This window comes from Pan paniscus, chromosome 4 (assembly GCF_029289425.2).
Source record: "Pan paniscus chromosome 4, NHGRI_mPanPan1-v2.0_pri, whole genome shotgun sequence".
Classification (NCBI taxonomy): Eukaryota; Metazoa; Chordata; class Mammalia; order Primates; family Hominidae; genus Pan; species Pan paniscus.
In genome coordinates, this window is record NC_073253.2 from 34,555,974 (window position 1) to 34,576,611 (window position 20,638).

The 20,638-nt window shown below is 38.2% G+C and overlaps 1 protein-coding gene and 1 pseudogene across 1 annotated transcript in view; one reads left to right on the plus strand and one right to left on the minus strand.

Annotated features, from left to right (window-relative positions):
* MSH3 (mutS homolog 3) overlaps positions 1 to 20,638 on the minus strand; it is a 221,027-nt gene that overhangs the window by 123,574 nt on the left and 76,815 nt on the right. The window contains exons 11-12 of the mRNA XM_057302266.2: positions 10,907 to 10,991; positions 8,151 to 8,260 (exon numbers count right to left, since the gene is read on the minus strand). Of these exons, the coding sequence (XP_057158249.1) occupies positions 8,151 to 8,260; positions 10,907 to 10,991 (195 nt within the window). The remainder of the gene's footprint in view (positions 1 to 8,150; positions 8,261 to 10,906; positions 10,992 to 20,638) is intronic.
* On the plus strand, positions 5,943 to 6,430 carry LOC100973325 (S-phase kinase-associated protein 1-like; annotated as a pseudogene).

Consider the following 20,638-nt stretch of genomic DNA (forward strand, 5'->3'; position numbering starts at 1 on the left):
AATTACACTGCTTCCAATTTTTTGGTATTCTAAAGACCATGGCTACCTTCTTGACCAAAAAATTGCTATGAGGAACCACACTAATCCTTTTACATATACTGTCTCATTTGGTCCTCACAACACCACAATGAGGTAGGTAGTTAATTCCCATTTTACAGGTGAAGAAACTGAGGTATATACAAATTCATAACTTCTCCAAAGTGACAAAAGGGAATCAGAACTCAAGCTGAAGTATCATTAACTCCAAAACTATGCTTTCAAAAGGTCCCCTATGTGCTTGGCTGGATGACCTTGGAAAAACTGAGACTTAGTTATTCTTATCTCTAAAACAGAATAACTATCTCTAAAGATAGCTGAAAAAAATACAGATAAAAAATAAAGCACAGTTAGAGATTAGTTCACTAGACTGACATTTTCTTTCTACTCCCTTGATCCCTCAGAGCTTTAAGTCCTCTGCTTGTCCTATACAAAGACATGTTCCCAGAGTAACACACCTTACCTCTTAGACCTCAGCTCTTCTCCCATTCCACCTTGGTTACTTTTCTTTCTTCGAATCTCAGATTCAGACCTCTGCTCCTTTCTTCCTAGGCATTTTCCTTTATTTTTAAATATATATATAAATGTTTCTTTTTCATCTCTAAAATTAATGTAACACTTTGCATACATACCTTCACCTGGACAGATACTGTCCAGGATATTTGTCAAAGATAAGAGAATAACTTTTCAGAGAACTGTACTACAAACACAAAATTGCACAAGATTGGCAATTTTACAAAATTCAATGGTTATTTACAACCTCACATCAGATGTTGAATAAATGCGCAAAACATTTAAATAATAATCAAAACACTTGTTTCTAGTAAAGAGATGGGTATAATCAGTCTACGTGTGCCAAAAGGAAGAAAATCTGGAAATAATGGGCCTATTTGTTTTGGGTTGAATTGTGTACCCCCAAAAAGATATGCTGAAGTCCTTATCCCTCTACCTCAAAATGTTATCTTATTTGGAAATAAGGTTATTGTAGATGGAATTATTAAGATGAGGTCATTCTGCAGTAAGGGTAGACCCCTAATCCAATATGACCATGTCCTTATTAAAAAACATTGTGTGAAGGGACATACATACAGCAAGCATACCATGTAACCATGAAGGCAGAGATCAAGGAGCTACATCTACAAGCCAAGGAACGCCAAAGGGTGCCAGCACACCACCAGCAGGTAGGAGAGAGGACCAGAACAGATTCTCCCTGATAGGCCTCAGAAGGATTCCTTGATCTTGGACTTTTAGTCTCCAGCTAGCTAGTTTTCCCAGCAAAATTTATCACATAGAGAATCCTTTCCCCATTGCTTGTTTGTATCAGGTTTGTCAAAAATCAGATAGTTGTAGATGTGTGGTGTTTATTCCGAGGTCTCATGAAACTTTTCATAAAGCATTAATGATGTCACCACTCTTCCACCCAAGCTTCACCATAAATATGATGTTTGTTCTCGCTTTAATTTTTAGCAGAATTCATGTTGTTCTGATAGAAGCTCTTTTCAAACTGATATCTTATCCCTGTTAATGCCTCAAACTACATCCTATTGAGACATGCTCTAACAAGTTAGTATGAGTTTATTTTGGTGCCAAAATTTTTTGAAATCTATGCAAAGTTTTTTCATAATATGCATTTTCCATGAACTTTCTGAAGACCCCTTGTACAGATAATGTAAGAGCCCCATGCATATTAAATAAACATAGGTAACAATCATGATTAAACCCTATATGCTATCAATGAGTGATACAAGGAACATAATTTAGATTAGGAGGTCAAATAAAACCTCTCCGAAGATATTAACACAACGTTTTAAGTTGAGACCTCAAGTACAAGCAGTTAACCCTGTAAAGATTAAAGAGAAACAGAAGAATATTCTACGTAGAGAGACCACGAAGTACAAAGACTAACAAGTGCAAAGACTTGAGAAAAAGCCTTGGGATGCTCAGGAACCAAACTATAGACAACAAAAGCAAAAACAGACGAATGGGATTGCATCAAACTAAAAATCTCCTGCACAGCAAAGGAAACAATGAACAGAGTAAACAGACAACCCAGGGACTAGGAGAAAATATCTGCAAATCAAACACTGGATAAGGGGCTAATATACCAAATATACAGGGAACTCAAACTACTCAAAAACAAGAAAACAAATAACCCTATTTAAAAATGGGCAAAAGATCTGAATAGACAATTTCCAAAAGATATACAAATGGCCAATAGATAAATGAAACAATGCTCAACATCTCTAATCAGAGAAATGCAAATTAAAACCACAATAGGTCACCTCAGTCCTTTCAGATTAGTTATTATTAAAAAAGATGAAAGATAACAAGTAAAGATGTGGAGAAAAGGGAACCCTTGTCCACTGTTGGTGGTATTACAAATCAGTACAGTCACTTTGTAAAACAGTATGGAAGTTCCTCAAAAAACTAAAAATAGAATTACCATATGATCCAGCAATTCCATTTCTGGGTATATATCCAAAGGAATTGAAATCAGTATGTTGAAGAAATATCTGTACTCCCTATGTTCACTGCCACATTATTCACAATTATCAAGATATGGAAACAACCAAAGTGTCCACCAATAGATGAATAGATTTTTTAAATGTGATACACACACACACACACACACACACACACACACACACACACACACACTCTGGAATACTATTCAGCCTTAAAAAAAAAAAGCAGTAAATTCTATCATTTGACAATATGGATGAACCTAGAGGACATAATGCAAAGTGAAATAAGCCAGGCACAGACAGAGAAATACCACATGATCTCACTTATATGTAAAATCAAATAAAGTCAAACTCATAGAAGTAGAGATCAGATTGGTGGTCATCAGAGGCTAGGGGAGAGGGTAGATGGGGAAAAGAGAGATGCTGGTCAACTGGTGCAAAGTTTTGGTTAGACAAGAACAAGTTCTGGTGATCTATTGCATAGTATGGTGACTATAGTTAATGCATTGTATATGTGTCAAAATAGCTAAAAGAGGGTTTTAAATGTTCTCAACAAAAAAATGATAAATGTTTGAGGTGATAGATATATTAATTAGCTTGATTTGATCATTCTATAATGTATATATGTAATGAAATATCACATTGTACCCCATAAATATTGTGATGGTTAATACTGAATGTCAACTTGATTGGGTGGAAGGATGCAAAGTATTGTTCCTGGGTGTATCTGTGAGGGTATTGCCAAAGGAGATTAACATTTAGTCAGTGGGCTAGGAGAGGCAGACTCACACTCAATCTGGTGGGCACCATCTAATCAGCTGCCAGTGTGGCTATGATAAAAGCAGGCAGAGAAACATGGAAGGACTAGACTGGCTGAGTCTTGAGGCCTCCATCTTTCTCCTGTGCTGGATGCTTCCTGCCCTTGAACATCAGACTCTCAGTTCTTCAACTTTTGGACTCTTGGACCTTCACCAGTGGTTTGCCAGGGGCTCTCTGCCCTTTGGCGACAAACTGAAGGCTGCACTGTTGGCTTCTCTACTTTTGAGGTTTTGGGATTCAGACTGGCTTCCTTGCCCCTCAGCGTGCAGACAGCCTACAGTGGGACTTCACCTTGTGATCATGTAAGTCAATACTCCTTATATACATCTATCCTATTAGTTCTCTCCCTCTACAGAACCCTGACTAATACAAATATATACAATTATTTGTCAATTAAAGATAAAACTTTACAAATTTTTTAAATTAAAAAATGCAAAGTACAGGTAGAAGAAAGAGGTACTCATGAAAGAAACTAAATTTCTTTTAATTTTTCAAGTACATAGTATGCTACTGAAAGTGGAATACCTCTAAGATAAACAAATCTGCCTTGGAAATTAATTATTTTGCTTAACTCACCATTTTAGAGACTCATCCCACATAACCCACCGATGAGTCTGGAACACAGACTCATCTCACGGTTTTCTTTTTTTCTCCTCTACCAATATTTACAAGCAGAATTTGCATTTTCAGGCTTTTTGACAAAACCAATGACATACATATGGGTGTGTGTGTGTGTGTGTGTGTGTGTGTGTGTGTAAATAAAAAATTGACAAGACTATATCAACTGAAAGAAGTCCAAAGACAGAACCTCAAAAAAAATTAATTCGATATAATCTAATTTTAAAAGGCCTTAAGAATAATGGCATGCCAATGTGACATGCATTTATTTAAAAAACAACTACACTGAAGAATCTTCTTGCCTAAAATTAGCAGAACTGATAAAAACTATAGGTGAGAACACATAAGAAAAAATAATCTATTTATAAAAGCTAATGTGATATCAGTACAGTAAGATCCAGCCTCAATAATCTAAGTGAACTCTTTGAATCAATCAATAAGTAAAGTAAAAACCATTTTTACTTTCTAAAAGTCACTATTAAAATTTTGCACCAAAGAGACCATTTTATAGACTAAAAGGTGACGGGAGTGGAAAGTCTTCTGAAACTTGAATGCCTGGTCCTAGACTTATGAACGTGTGTTTGCCCTTAACAGCTAGAACAAGATAAAAATACAAAGAGGAGCTTAAGGGATTTAGGAGAATTCATGGATGACTGACAAACAATGGGATCTTGCAGAACCTGGGGAGATCTGCATTATTTTGCTAAATCCCCTCGTCATCCATTATTTGTTCTACGATCTCACTGTAGAAGAAAACCAGACCCTAAACTAACCTTTGGCAGTCAATGTCAGAGACAGAATATTTGTCTGGATGAGCCACTGATGTGATCAGTAAGGCACTTATGTCAGTATAAACAACACCACCATCATGCCTCACTTAATGATGGGGATACATTCTGGAAAATGCATCGTTAGGCAATTTTGTCATTCTATGGACATTACAGAGCATACAGTTACATAAAATTAGATAGTACAGCCCACTGCACACCTAGGCTATATGGTACAGTATACTGCTCCTAGGCTAAAACCCGGACAGCATGTTACTCTACTAAATACTGTAGGCTACTGTAACACAATGGTAAGTATTTGTGTGTCTAAACATTTCTAAACATAGAAAACACCTCTGTATATGCAATCCAAAAGGACCAAAATGTTGTCATGTGGTACATGACTAATTATATAGCTGAGCCACTGACTAATCAGCAGATTCTCTCCAGGTATTTGTTTGGAATACGTTGCAAGTGCCATTAAAATTAAACTGGAATTCTTTTGAAATAGATTTTAATAGATTAGGAGTATAAAAGTTTAAAAACCATGACCTAAAATAAAAGGGCAAAGAAAAGGTTCGTGTGTTTGTTTTTGGCTAACATCAGTGTTAGGTCAGTGAAAAGTTCATACTTGAAAACATCAGTGTTGAATGCCTGGCATATTTTCTCTCTGCCTTTCTGGGAAAGTAGGATCCCCAGAGATACATGATTCGGCGCCTAACAACAGACAACATGGTCTACTAGATTTATCTCAAATTAATCCTGGGTACACAAAAAAAAAGGAAATTTAACATTGGAAATGAAAAATTTTAATTTACATGGAAAAGTCTGCTAGTGAGTCTGTTTCTGCTGTAACAAGTAAGCAAAAACACAGTAAGAATTGTAGTAGATGTTTAGGCAGCGTTTCCAGCAGCCACAATGCTGCATCCCTTACACTGTTGTCCACAGAAAGCCATCTTGTCTGCGTCTGCTCTACAAGGTCTGCTTATTTCATTAGAATGCTGAACTAAAGAAGATATTTCCATTTTCAGGATTTCTTCTTTACCTCATCAGTTTCCCATGTCTTAAGGTCTTTATGGCTAAGAAAAGAAATCGGAGTGACCCACTAAATCTGAAAAGATTTGGTAATTATCATCATCCAAACCATGTCTTGAGTGTCCTTGTCCTCTGCCTTCCTCTTCTTTGCTGACGTCGCCCTGCTCTCATGAGCCTCTGGCCAGCGGTCTCCTTAAGCTCAAACACCATGCCGTCAATTAAGGTGCTGAGTTTTGATGCGGAGGTATTTGATGTGGAAATTGCCAAACAATCTGTGACTATCAAGACCATGTTGGAAGATATGAGAATGGATGATGGAGATAATGACCCAGCTCCTCTACCAAAGTTAATGCAGCAATATTTTTAAAAGGTCATTTGGTGGTGTACCCACCACAAAAATGGCCGTCCTCCTCCCGAGGATGATGCGAACAAAGAAAACGAACAGAGGAGACCCCTCCTTAGGACCAACAATTCCTGAAAGTCGATCAAGGAATACTTTTTGTACTACTTCTGCCTGCAAACTACTTAGACATCAAAGGTTTGCTTGATGTTACACACAAGACTGTTGCCAATACAATCAAGGAGAAAAGTCCTGAGAAGATTCGCAAGACTTCCAATATCAAAAATGACTTTACTGAAGAAGAGGAAACCCAGGTATGCCAAGAGAACCAGCGGTGTGAACAGAAGTGAAACGTCCTTGACGCCGTCACACTGTAAGGATTGTTCTAAATACTAGCTGCCCTGCTCTGTTTAAAATTGTTAATATCAGACAAACAGCAGCGAAATGCAGCAGCAAATCAATCGTATCAGCAGAATATTGTCCTCAGTGAATGTGTGGTGTGAATACAGATTCCAAACCTATGGCTGAGTTTCTCATAGTATGATCAAGTTTCTTTTTTCTTTGCTCTGAATAAAACTGTACTGTGCGTTCTCTATAGAAGGTGGCATTTTGGGCTTTCCCTCTTTTTTGTAAAGTGATGTCTGCCTAGATTATTGTCCAGTTAACTTTAGTGACCTTTTAAAGTTGGCATTGTAAAAAAAAAAAACTTGCAAAAGAAAAAGAAGAAAACAACAGCAAAACCCATAACAGTGTCTTCAAGCCTATGACCAACATTAACATCTGCAATCCATTATTGAAAATAGTGACTTTATTAATCACAGAGTAACATAGGGCTAATAACAGCATCTGCTTAGTGAGGCTGCTGTGCAGTTTAAAAGAGACAATGCTCATAAAGCTCCTAGCATACTGTGTGGTGTGAGATAAAGAGCTCAAAATTTTATTCCTTACAGCAACGCTGTGATGAGGTGTTCCACCATGTCAAAGGTGAGAACACTGAGGATTAGTGGGAGTGACTCACTCAGCTGACAGAGCCAACACATAGCGGTTCTCTTCACCATCACACCATATTCACTCTGGTCTAGCCAGAGGTATAACTATTCAGGATAATGGCTTGTTCCTGCTAAGGTCTCTGGAGTCAATGCTGGTTTTAAATCTTATATTTATCTCTACCAGCTATGAAACACTGAGCAAGTTAGTGAAGCTCTCTGAATCTGTTTCCTCATTTCAAGAACCTATCTCAGAAGGTGATTTTGAGTATTAAACACCAGTAAATAGAAAGTGTGCAATAAATAACAATTTTCATTCAATAAACATTAACTGGGCTTCTACTAAGTGCCAGGCACTGTTCTAGGTCAGAATCTCCAAATTTATCTGCATATCAGAATCATCTGGGTAAAATTTAAATCTCAACTCCCTGGTCATGCTGGAGACCAATTAAATCACAATCTATGGGGGCTGGACACAGGCATGAGTATTTTGTGAAGCATCCCAGGTGATTCCGATGTGCAGACAACCTTGGAAATCACTGTATGTTAGGCACTGGATTCAAGTATCTTCCCTTAGGGAGCTCCAACTTTACTCACTCTACTCTTCTAAGCATTTCACACCTAACCCCTCTTTTGGACTCCTTGCTATTACTGCTGTAGCTCAGGTCCTCGGCACCTCTCCATGAACTTGCTAACTTGATCCCACCACTACTACCACTTAGTCCCCTCCTACACACAAGCCCAGCTCTGATGACATCAGCCCCATGCTCAGAATCACTGAATGAACTCCCTCTGGCTATCAACTCCTCAGTCTAGCCTTCAAAGCCCTCCACAAAAGGCATCTCTCCTCACTATCCTGGGACAACGCCCTATGTCTGCCAATCTGCAGGCAGGCTCATTCACGAGAATGAGGAAAAAAATCCTTGTAATACTAGAGAGCCAGTCTATTGCTCAGTTCTAAAATAAAATGTTCTCCAATTTAAAACTGTGTTCTTAAAAACAATGGTAACCTTGGTTTTAAAATGCCTTTAATTTCAAAATTTTATAATTTCAGATTAAACACCCCAAAAAGAATTCCTTTTACCTTAATTTAAGGAGTGGCTGGGTCACCCACTTCTTTAACTTCCGTCTCCCAAATGAAGTTTTAGTGTGGTCTAAAACCCACAGCAAACTTCCTTTGGTTTTCATATCAGTCTAAGAAAGACCAAAAAACAAGTTTTATTAACTAGACAATTATTTGTGCCAAATTGTTATTTCATATACCCCAATTCTAAATGTCATATATACCTAGCACAATGTGGCTCATAACAGGTGTTCATTTAATGTTTGACAGATGAATACATACATACAGAACGAAGTACTGACATTTTACACAGAAAAGGGATCGTTTATAGTTTTTGGTTACCTAAGAATAAATTATTCAGAAATTCTTTTGAAATGTACGCTTATCTAAGCATCTTTAAAATATAATTGCATACTTTCCTGCCTTGGGAAATACAACATAGTGAAGATGACTTAATTTTCCTTTGGTATTTCACAGTTACCATTTTATAAACCAATGCTCTCATGACAACACTGAACAAGGTGCTGGAGATAGACATGAACTTGCACTGCACTCTAGGTATTTACCCAGGAAGGATTTTATTTTAGTTTGTTTTACTAAATCCTTAGAAAAGTTTGCTTTTGCCACTTAAAATTTGGGTCCTTAAAAAAAAATCACAATTAACTAGACATAATTAATTTTAACCAAGGTTTCACAGTAGTACAAAGCCCACTGAGACATTTAAATCTTGAGACCTAAAATGGCTGTTTCCACTTGAGTTGGGTTTTTTTAATCCTTTCTTTTTTCCTTCTCCTCTGTAAGTAGCTACTTCCAGAGTACCTCCTATGTGCTGAACATAGCAAGGACATGGTCCCACCCTCAGGGTGCTTATAGCCAAGTTGGAAAAAGACTCATAATTAGGATACAATGCCACCTGCCAGGAATCAACTAGAAAAGGTGTGACATAAGCTCTCAGGCCTCAGGAGTTCAATGGAGAGAGCACAGAGAAGGTACAAGGTCACAAAGGTTCCTCTGAGGATGGCTGGACAGGCTAAGGAGGGCAGTTCAGATCAGCAGCAGCACTGCTGCAGACCAGAGCTTGACTGGCCTGACTGGGGTAAAGGGTCCCGTGAGAGGCCAATTCTCTGACACCCCTGGAGAAGCAGGCTCAGACAAGAGAGGAGGGACAGATACGTGTCCTATTATATCTTTGTTCTTGCTGACACCCAACTCCTACCCTGCACCTCTTTCCATTGCTCCTTGGAAAGGTGGGCGGGGGGCGGTGGGGGTGAAGTTGAAGTACAAAGACAAGCAGAAGATGTTAATCTCAGCTTCGGCTTCTAAAATGGTGCAAGGTCCAATAAAGGAAGGAATTTTGAAGGGTATTTTGATTCCAGATGATTTCTGCCTTAGGAATTTGATTTCAGAACTGACTCTGTTGTAGTAGGATTTGAACAGGGAAGATGCGGCAGAAGCAGGGAACGCTTACAATGCCAGGGCTGGCTGCAGGCTATCAGCACTCCTTCAGCCGAGAAATGTCTCTTTATTCCTACTACTTATTTCCTATCATGGAGATGGCTACAGAGTTGACGAGAGAGACTGGCAGGACAGATTCTCAGCTTTTGGATGATGACAAGATAAAAATGTTACTGAACAAAAATAAATCTGAATTCAGCACACTAGAACAGACTGGAACAGGAAGAAACTGAGAGAAACTAGTTAATAATATGCAGATTCAGGAGTCAGGAGAATAAATTCAGTGTTTACTTTAATTTGCAATAGTAATAAATATTTCTGAAGAGTTTTAACTCCTTTGACTCAGATGGTTCAGATGATTCTCCACTACTTAATCAAATGACGTGGGGTTGCTTTTTATCTCTATTACTTTGTTAGGATAACATTAATTTTATAATATAATGTCTCATCTTCCCAAGTGATAATTTAATAAATGAAAGCAATAAGTTTAATCTCCCTGTTATCTTCCTAATTCATCAACAAAGGACAAATAAACAATGAAAGTTTGTGAACTGAGGCCAGGTGCGTTTGCTCACGCCTGTAATCCTAGGATTTTGGGAGGCCAAGGCAGGTGGATCACCTGAGGTCAACAGTTCGAGACCAGCCTGGCCAACATGGCGAAACCCTGTCTCTACTAAAAATACAAAAATTAGCCAGGCTTGGTGGCGGGTGCCTGTAATCCCAGCTACTTGGGAGGCTGAGGCAGGAGAATTGCTTGAACCTGGGAGGCAGAGGTTGCAGTGAGCCAATATCGCATCACTTCACTCAACCCAGCCTGGGCAACAGAGCGAGACTCTGTCTCAAAGAAGAAAAAAAAAAAAAAGAAAGTTTGCAAACTGAAATGTTATGCATCTTACAGTCAAACTGAATATCCCAGAAACCTGTTTTATAACCTGAATAATTAAATAAGACTGCAAACATTTCAAGAAAAAGCTAAAGGTGTATAGAAAAATATAACCAAGTAGACAAAAAAAATCCGCTTCATATTTTCAGTGATGATGCCTTTCCAAAAAACTACATGATATAGAAATGATGTTACAGGAATTGTCAGGATAAGCATGCCCCTCAGTCATTAAAAAGGGCAGCTCCATCATTCCCCCCAAAAAACCCAGAGAAATATTATGTACAGTTCATTCTCCAAAAAGAGCTACAGTTATCAATTAATACTGCAGTCAGCTAAAGACACTATATTTTCACCTGTACCTCTAAAAACAGACTGCTGCCTTACTCAGAAGTTTTTCCCAAAACCATTTATAATCAACTAGCCCTTATATTTGCCTGACCTGATTCTGTAGGATTTCCAGATTCCTTAATGTTGTTCCATTAATTGTCATAAATTCCATTTTACTTGATAGCTGTTTAAAATTCCTGTAAAAGAATCAAATATAATTAGCCTAGATGTAAGTGCATAAAGAAATAAAAAACTAATTCAGGAACTAGAAACATGCCAGCTACATTATGGCAAAAATTAGCATTCTGATAGAAAATCAAACAAAAGGAGCAAAATGAAAATTCATCAGGCTGTTGTAGTCCATTAACGCTGGTGCTGTTAAGTAGATTGATGCAAGACAAGGATAGTTACTCTAACAAAAAAAAAACAAGAACAGGAAAGGGAAGTAATGGTAACAACATTTTGTTTTGGTTTTGCTCTAGGAATAGAACCAAACATGGTCTTTTATCATTAGCCAAGCACAGTGGCCACATCTTCATGAAAAGCTGTGTAATCAGCTAGAAAAATATGTCAAGATACTTAAAACTGTCCTCCTTATTCTTTAGCATGAGATCATCTTGATAAATACTTTTAATCAAGATTCTAGGCCAGGTGCAGTGGCTCACAGCTGTAATCCCAGCACTTTGGGAGGCTGAGGCAGGCGGATCACCTGAGGTGAGGAGTTCGAAACCAGCCTGGCCAACACGGCAAAACCTCGTCTCTACTAAAAAACATAAAAATTAGCCAGGCATGGTGGCACAAACCTGTAGTCCCAGGTACTCGGGAGGCTGAGGCACAAGAATCACTTGAACCAGGGAGGCGGAGATTGCAGTGAGCTGAGATCACGCCACTGCACTCCAACCTGGGCAACAGAGTGAGACTATGCCTCGGCAAAAAAAAAAAAAAAAAAAAAAAAAGATTCTAACATATGCAACAAGTGTTATTTACTCTGTAATTAACAACACACATGCGGCCAGGCACAGTGGCTCACGCCTGTAATCCCACCACTTTGGGAGGCCAAGGTGGGTGGATCACGAGGTCAAGAGATGGAGACCATCCTGGCCAACCAACATGATGAAACCCCGTCTCTACTAAAAATACAAAAATTAGATGGGCGTAGTGGCGCACGCCTGTAGTCCCAGCAACTCAGGAGGCTTAGGCAGGAGAATCGCTTGAACCTGGGAGGCGGAGGTTGCAGTGAGCCAAGATTGTGCCACTGCACTCCAGCCCGGGTGACAGAGTGTGACTCCGTCTCCAAAAAAAAAAAAAGAGAAAAGAAAAAAAACACACATTACCATGGCCAGATTTAGTGGGTATAAAACACTGTTATTTCCTTAAACTGAGTTAAAGCATTCACACTCTCCTTATTGTCTCAGTATCTATCCAAAACAAAATTAGAAGTTCAATAAATTTCAAAAAGATTTGAGAATGAGCTACAGCATGACTAATAAATGTATGTACAATTTCAATTCGTGTTAAGAAGTACTAATCAATGCAGTACTAATGCAGTAATTCAATATCCTTTATCAGCCAGTCCTTAGATGTTTCTGTCAACAGCCCTTACAGGCTTGAGAGCTTATTTTTAAAGGCAAGGAAAATAACAGCAGGTCACTAAATTATTTAACAAAAGAAAGGCATAAGTGTTTGTGCTATAAACCTAACCGCCCTTCTCATAGCTATAATGAAATTTAGGTAACATCCAGTTTCCCGAGTTAAGAAAACAAGCCCTCACCCAGAACTTTAGAGAACCTAATATCAGAGCCTGAAAAACCAGTACCCAAAAAGAGATTCCTTCACTTCTAGATGACTCCTTTGACTAAGGCCCCAAAGCCCTGGAAAAGAGAAATACTTTACCTCAAATTAGGAACGTTGCCTAGTAACTCAATGCTGTCCTTTGGTAGTGTAATGTATCTGTGACAGGTTTGATCTAGCTTCCAAAGAACGATAATCTGTTAATGATTTTCAGCGGGAAGCAACTCCAAAACTGAAAGGATAGCAAGTGTTCAGCCCTTTCTCTCCCTCTGGTAGCAGTTAACTTAATTTGTCTTGAATTACAGCAATTTATGTTGTGCCTCTACCCTCCTTAATAGATCTAAGCTCCCTGAAGGCAATCATTTTGTACCACCTGTAGAGCTTAGCGGACAGTAGAGGGTCTACAAATATCTGCCATCTTCCTATGGGAAAACCAGGTTGGGTTTATATTTTTCCCTTTGAATCACAAAGCTCCAGAAATGTCTGTGAAATAGCCAGACAGTTATAAAATGTAAAACATTATTTACAGGAAGAAACAATTAGGCAGTGATTGGCTATGTAGCTGACAAGAGTTCACATGAATTCATGGTCAAAGATCTAAGTTGGAAGTTTGGCTGATAGCCTGGGCTCTGAGTTGGTATCTAACCAGTTACCCATGTGTTTAGATATGAGTCCTTACTTCCGCTGTTCTGACAATTAGGTTTAACTAAGTCCATCCTAGGGGTGACTAGTTAACATGTTAGTGCCCTAATCAGACGTCGACTCTAGAACGGTGCTTAGCTGCCATCTTTGTTTATTTGGGTTATAACAGAATACCTTAGAATGGGCAGTTTGTAAACGGAAGTTTATTGCTCAGAGTTCTGGAGGCTGTCAAGTCCAAAATCAAGGTGCCAGCAGATTTGGTGTCTAGTGAGGGCTCAGTGCCCATAGATGGCACCTTCTGTGTGTCTTCACATGGAGGAGGGACAAACAGTTCCTTTAAGTCTTTTCCATTAATATAAGGGCATTAATCCCATTTACAAACGATCTGCCCTCATAACCTAATCACTTAGTAAAAGGCCCCTTCTTAATATATCCACAGTAGTGATTAGGTTTCAACATGTGAATTTTGAAGGGCACAAACATCCAGGCCATAACAGTTGGCATGAGACTAATCAAGAAACCACAATCTAGCAGCCTTTCCTAAAAGCATCTCAGCTCACTGCCTTTATCTTCTGTCAACAACAGATGTGTAAGACATAATTTTTCACGGTGGTATGGAAGTTTGTGGGCTGTCCAGAAATACTGCCCAGTTGCCTCCTCCCTCATATGAACAGGGTATAATAATCCTATAAATCCAACAGTCCATACCCTAAGGGATGATGTTTTAGGCTTCGGATTCTGAAAGCATCCCCTGTTCTACCAATTATCTCAGGGTTTGTTCCCTGACTCCAACTAAAAGTGAACTGTCCCTATTATAAGCCTCAAGTGAACCACTGAAACAAGGTACTGTCGGAATACCAAAAAGACAGAATTGGAATTTCATAGAGCTAGAGAAGAGTTTACATGACTGTTTTTGTGCCTGCTTGCTAAAAAGTATCTAAATGAGTGGCAGAATTCAGTTTGAATTAACCCACTACCTGGTATACAGGGGGTGGGGTAGAAGGCTTACAGCCTTCATCTACATATAATTACCAAATATCTGCAATATCAAAAAGAAACCAGTAACTGTGAACAACCAAGCTGGTTTTTAAGTTAGCTCACAACCCCAGACCTTTAGAGAGCAAAGGTATAGGTTATTTTAATCAATGGTATTAACGTAAGTATTAATGTGTTGTGTGTGTGGTTTTTTATTTGGTTGGTTATGGGTGTTTTTGTCTTTTCTTTTTGCTGTGTGTGTTTTTGTTTTTTCTTTTGGTCCTTACTGAACAAGTAATCTAAAGTTCAAATCAGATGCACTAAGAGTTTTTTTAAACTGATATCTACATTGATTTTAATAAAAGATCAACCACTGGGCAATCTTAAATCAGATTGATTCCCATCTAGAATAATTATCAAGCAACTACAAGGACTAACCATGCTTCTGGAGTTCCCATATATTTCGTAAGTATTTATAAGTATAAATTTGTACGTATTCTGGAGTTGGAGTCTTCCTTCCCAATAGAAATGAAATTTCCTTCTGTTAGCTCCTATTTCCATTAGAATTATATATATTTTTGAACTAAGGGTTATATCTACCAGCATCCTAAGGTATCCAATAGTATCTGATTACTGACCTGAAACACTCAAGCAATTCTAAATTATTTACCCTTGTAGAAGAAGACAAATTCTATGTGCTTTGAAATGAAACTCACCAACAACATCTGGCTAGAATTCATGCTTTGTGAACCTGCATAGAAATCTTATATATAACATGGGAAAATAGTTTTATCAATATTTCAGACACCAAAAATACAATAGATGCTTTTTTTCCCTCAATAGTGGGAGGGAAACATCTTTGTCAAAAGCTGGACAGAGAAATCAACTCCATATTACTCTAACCCTGCTTAAAAAAAAGACTTAGACAAAGGCAACAAGGGTACAGAACTTATTTAAATATCATTTTAAAATGGAAACAATGACAAAAACTACCATATAACACATGAAATCTATTGCTGAAAACATTTCTGTGTGTACAGCTTTCAGAGTTCATAAATTCATGACTTGTCTAACTTTTTGGCAGTTAATTTGATTTATAAAATATAAATTGTACTATATTACAAAACTTCAGGGTTGTAGATTCACTTATAATTGATCTGTAATTAAACAACATGACTAACTTTGCATTCCTAAATCCTGCCAATAAGCCCATTAGAAAGGCAAATAATGAGAAAGGTGTATGTTGAGTCTACAAGACCACTGCCAGGTTCAATGACTCATGGTATATACACAGGACTCGACATAGAGTAATACTAACAGCTATGACTTACTACAGTGAAAGAATGCAAAGCAAAATCAGGCAAAGGAAAAGGTGCCTGAGGCAAAGTCCAGGGGGAACCGGGCATCCAAGAATCCTCTCCAGGCGGAGTCACACAGGATGCACTTAAATTTCCCCAGCAATGAATTGTAACAACACGTGTGAAATGCTGTCCACCAGGGAACTCATTAGAGACTCAGCACCCATGGTTTCTATGCCGGACTGGTCCCATAGGCACCATCTCCCTACCATGTAGCAAAATTCCAGCTCCGAGAAGGTAGGTGATCAGCATAAACCACACTGTGTGCACAAACAGTTAAGGCACAGTGAGCCACTCTAATCACGAAATGGTGAAAACTCTCCCGAAATTCAAGGTCCCAGACTCCAGTCAAGGGCCAAGCTTGCAGGAAGGCCTTTCTAAGGAAAGCTTTGTGATTAGGCCTGCTATGTTAATTTTTTGCACATCCCTCTTTTTAAATTCTACTCTAAAACTATATGTATTACATTTATTCGCTATTATGTTCTTTCAAGTTTACGCTTCAGTCCTAAATTGATCTTTTTCTTTATACTTCTTTCTTAAATCCTATCACCTCATTTCCAATCTTTCATACTTCTTAGTTATGTTCTTTCACATCTAGTATCATTTTCTTAGTGTCTTTTAGCTCATTTTAAAACAGTAGTTTTTCTTTTTTAGGGGGGTGGGTGGGTGAGGGATGGAGTCTCGCTCAGTCACCCAGGCTGGAGTGCAATGGCGTGATCTCGGCTCACTGCAACCTCCGCCTCCCGGTTTCAAGCAATTCTCCCGCCTCAGCCTCCTGAGTAGCTGGGATTACAGGCACCCGCCATCATGCCCAGCTAATTTTTTGTATTTTTGGAGAGATGGAATTTCACCATGTTGGCCAGGCTGGTCTTGAACTCCTGACCTCAGGTGATCTGCCCGCCTCAGCCTCCCACAAGTGCTGGGATTACAGGTGTGAGCCACTGCGCCCAGCCAGATCGTCATTTTTATTTAATCTGTGACCATGATTTTCTGGCATGTATACATTATCTGTAATGACATCCTACTCCTTATTCTCTTTTTTCTCATAATAATTTTGTAAGAAATTTGAATTTGGTTCTTTTCCCATTGCTAATTTTTAAGTGAAGATTAATTTTCCTGAAGTTTTAGAACATGGGCAATGTTTAGGATAGTTTTTCTAACTTCATACATCTCGCTCTTCTGTTCTTTTTTGGTTTTGTTTTTTGGAGATGGAGTCTCGCTCTGTCGCCCAGGCTTGAGTGCAGTGGTATGATGTCGGCTCACTGCAACCTCCACCTCCTGGGTTCAAGCAATTCTCCTGCCTCAGCCTCCAGAGTGAGTGGCTGGGACTACAGGTGCCCGCCACCAGTGTGGCTGCTTTTTTTGTATTTTAGTAGAGATGGGGTTTCATCGTGTTACCCAGGCTGGTCTCGGACTCCTGATCTCAGGCAATCCGAAGGCCTTGACCTCCCAAAGATCTGGGATTACAGGCGTTGAGCCACTGTGCTCAACTTTTTTTTTTTTTTTTTTGAGATGAAGTCTCACTGTCACCGAGGCTGGAGTGCAGTGGCATGATCTTGGCTCACTGGAACCTCCGCCTCCTAGGCTCATGCCATTCTCCTGCCTCAGCCTCCCAAGTAGCTAGGATTACAGGCACCTGCCACCATGCCCGGCTAATTTTTGTATTTTTAGTAGAGACGGGGTTTCGCCATGTTGGCAAGGCTGGTCTCGAATTCCTGACCTCAGGTGATCTGCCCACCTCACCCTCCCAAAGTGCTGAGATTACAGGCATAAGCCACCACACCTGGCCGGTAATCATGTTTTAAACTTCATAGAATGTTTTTCTCCAGCCTCCCTCTTCTCTTCTTTCTGTGCAGTGTTCAATTGTGCCACCTGACCTCTGCTTTCATTCATAAAAAAGTAACTGCATGAGAAATGTCCTCCAATCATAAACAATAAGAAAACTGGACAAAACACATGAGGGGGAAAACTTCTCAGGTATTGGACAACACTTGGCGCAGAACCGTGACCCTGAGAGAGGAAAAACAAATGAGGTAAACAACATGACTGCCTCTTTGGTGGGCGCAGGGAAACTAGAATTTGTGAGACAGAATGCCAGATAACAGAGCTGCACATACAGCTCCAGAGATCTGCTGAAGGGTCACCTCAACTCTTGGCCAAGTACCAGTCCTCAAAGGCGTTTAGGGACCTCTGTGGGACCATGGAAATAACTACCAGAAAATAGTAGTGAACAGTGACCAGAGTTCACAAAGGGCTTGGAACACTCTCCAACCAGAGTAGAAATACCTCAAAATACATGAGGCATTGGGTATAAGCCTCAGAAGGATATTGCCTTAAGAACAGAATTAAAATAGACAGAGACAAAGATTTTTCAATCTCAGCACTACTGACATTTAAAAGATAAGTGTGTATGTGTCTATCAACTTTATTGATATAATTCAAAAACTATGCAATTCACCCACTTGGAGTGTGCAATTAAGTGGTATTTAGTATATTAAAATTGGCCAACCATCACCACCATGTAATTCTAGATATTATCACTCTAAAAAGAAACTCTATACTCATTAGCAATCACTCTCCATTCCCCCCAACAACCCAAGAGCCCTAGGCAACCACTAATCTACTTTCTCTCTATGGATTTGCCTATTCTGGACATTTCATATAAATGGAATCAGACAAAATGAGACTTTTTGTGACTGATGTCTTTCAATTACCATAATATTTTCAAGGTTCATCATGTTGCAACATGTATCTGTACTTCATTCCTTTTTATGGTTGAAAAATCTTCTATTGTATGCATATAACACATTTTAGGTATCCATTCTTCAGTTGATGGACATTAGAGTTGTTTCTACTTTTTGGCTATTAAGACTAATGCTCTTATGAACATTTGTATAAGTTTTTATGTGGACATCATATTTTCCTTGTCTTAAGTAACATCTAGTGGAATTGCTGGATCACACAGTGAATGTCATGAGGTACTACCAGACTGTTTTCCAAAATGGCTGTACCATTTTATAGTCCTATTGGCAATGTATGAGGATTTCAAGTTGTCTGCATCCCAGCCAACACCTTTTTTTTTTCCTAGTTATAGCCATCCTAGTGAGTATGAAGTGCTATCTAACTGTGGCATTGATTTGAATTTACCTGATGCTTAATGATGTTGAGCATATTTTCACGTGCTTCTTGGTTGTTTGCATATATCCTTTGGAGAAAAACCTGTATGGATCATTTGTCCATTTTCTGAGTTATCTTTTTACCATTGACTTGTAAGAGTTTATATATATATATATATTCTAGATACAAGTCCCTTACTGGATATATGATTTACAAAAATTCTTCTATTCAGTGGATTGTCTTTTCACTTTCTTGATGGTGTTCTTTGAAGAATAAAAGCTTTTATTTTGATGAAGTCCAATGTATCTATTTTTGCTTTTCTCACTTGTGCTTTTGATGTCATAGTTAAGAAATCATTGCCTCATTCAAGGTTACAAAGATTTACACCTATGTTTTCTTCTAAGAGTATAACAGTGTTAACTCATATCAGGTCTTTGGTCCATTTTATCTTCCAAACTCAAATATGACATGAAGTAAGGGTCCAACTTCATTCTCTTGCACAGACAGTTATCTTGGCACCATTTGTTTGAAAAAAATCTATTCTTTCTCCACTGAATTGTCTTAACACCCCTGTCAGTAATCAAATGACCATAAGTTTATTTCCAGACTCTGAATTCTATCACATTGATCACATGTCTGTGCTTATGCCAATTCCACACTGTCTTTTTTTAATCCCACTCTCCACACTGTCTTGATTACTCACTTTGTAGTAAGTTTTGAAACAGAGATATGAATCCTATGAATTTTAGGATCAGCTTGTCAATTTCTCCAAGGAAGCCAGCTGGGATTTGATACAAATTGCACTGAACTTAGAGACTGATCTGAGCAATACTGCATCTTAACAACAACAGACAGGTTTAATGTCTGTGAGGTTTTCATAAATGTCCTTTGTCAGGTCAAGAAAGTTCCACATTAGTTGTAGTTTTTTGAGCGTTTTTATCATGAAGGGGTGTTGAATCTTATGCAGAGTTTTTCCTGTCTATTGAGACTATCATGTAGTTTTTGATAAGGTAGATTACATTGATTGGTTTCCAGATTTTTAAACCAAGCCAGTATACCTGAAATAAATCCAATAGTCATGGAGTACAATCGTTTTTATATTCCTGATTCCATGTACTTATATTTCATTGAGGATTTTTGTGCCTATAATCAAAAGATACTGGTCTGTAGTTTCTTTTCCTGTAATTTATTTGTTTGGTTTTGGAGTGTTGAAATTTGGAGCCAAATAATGTGTTTTTTAGGGAAATATCCTGTGCATTTTAGGATGTTTAGCAGCATCCCTGGCTGCTAGCCATTAGATGTCATTAGAGTAGCTTATATATTAAGCTATTTCTTTCACTAGTAAGTAAAGGTAATCACCACATGTTATCATTCTGTTATCATAAGAAGTTTTCTTTTAAAAAAAAGGTTTTACAGTTTATCTTGGGTGGATTTTCTCACTCTTTCCTAAAATTTCCAATATCTTTTTGAAGTTGTGACCACTCCAATCTTAATAAAAACCATCCAAAATGACAAAAGCATTCATTTCTAACAACAAAAAGTGGATTCCTCTGAATTTCATAAATTTAGGCATCAGGTTAATTCTGTTATAATAAATAATATCCCTCACATTCTATTTATTTTGTTACACTATTTTTCTTTGAAACAAACTTAAACTCTCAAAATAACTTTAGAACCTCAAGTGTGTCTTAACAAAACTTCACTTAAATCATCCTTAAGAACAATTTCTGAAATGGTATATTTTCTCAAACTATCTAAAATTCTATTCTAATGGCACAAGGACCTTTAAATAAACGTATATCATGATTTTTATGAAATATGCAGCAATGTTTGTGAAAGCATTTACTAAACAAGTCAACTCAAGTTAAATTTATTTTCCCCTTGATAACATAGCTTTGTAAATAAAAGTCCAAAACTTCAGCAGCATAAAGTATGTTTATAAAATAATGCAACTGAATTTT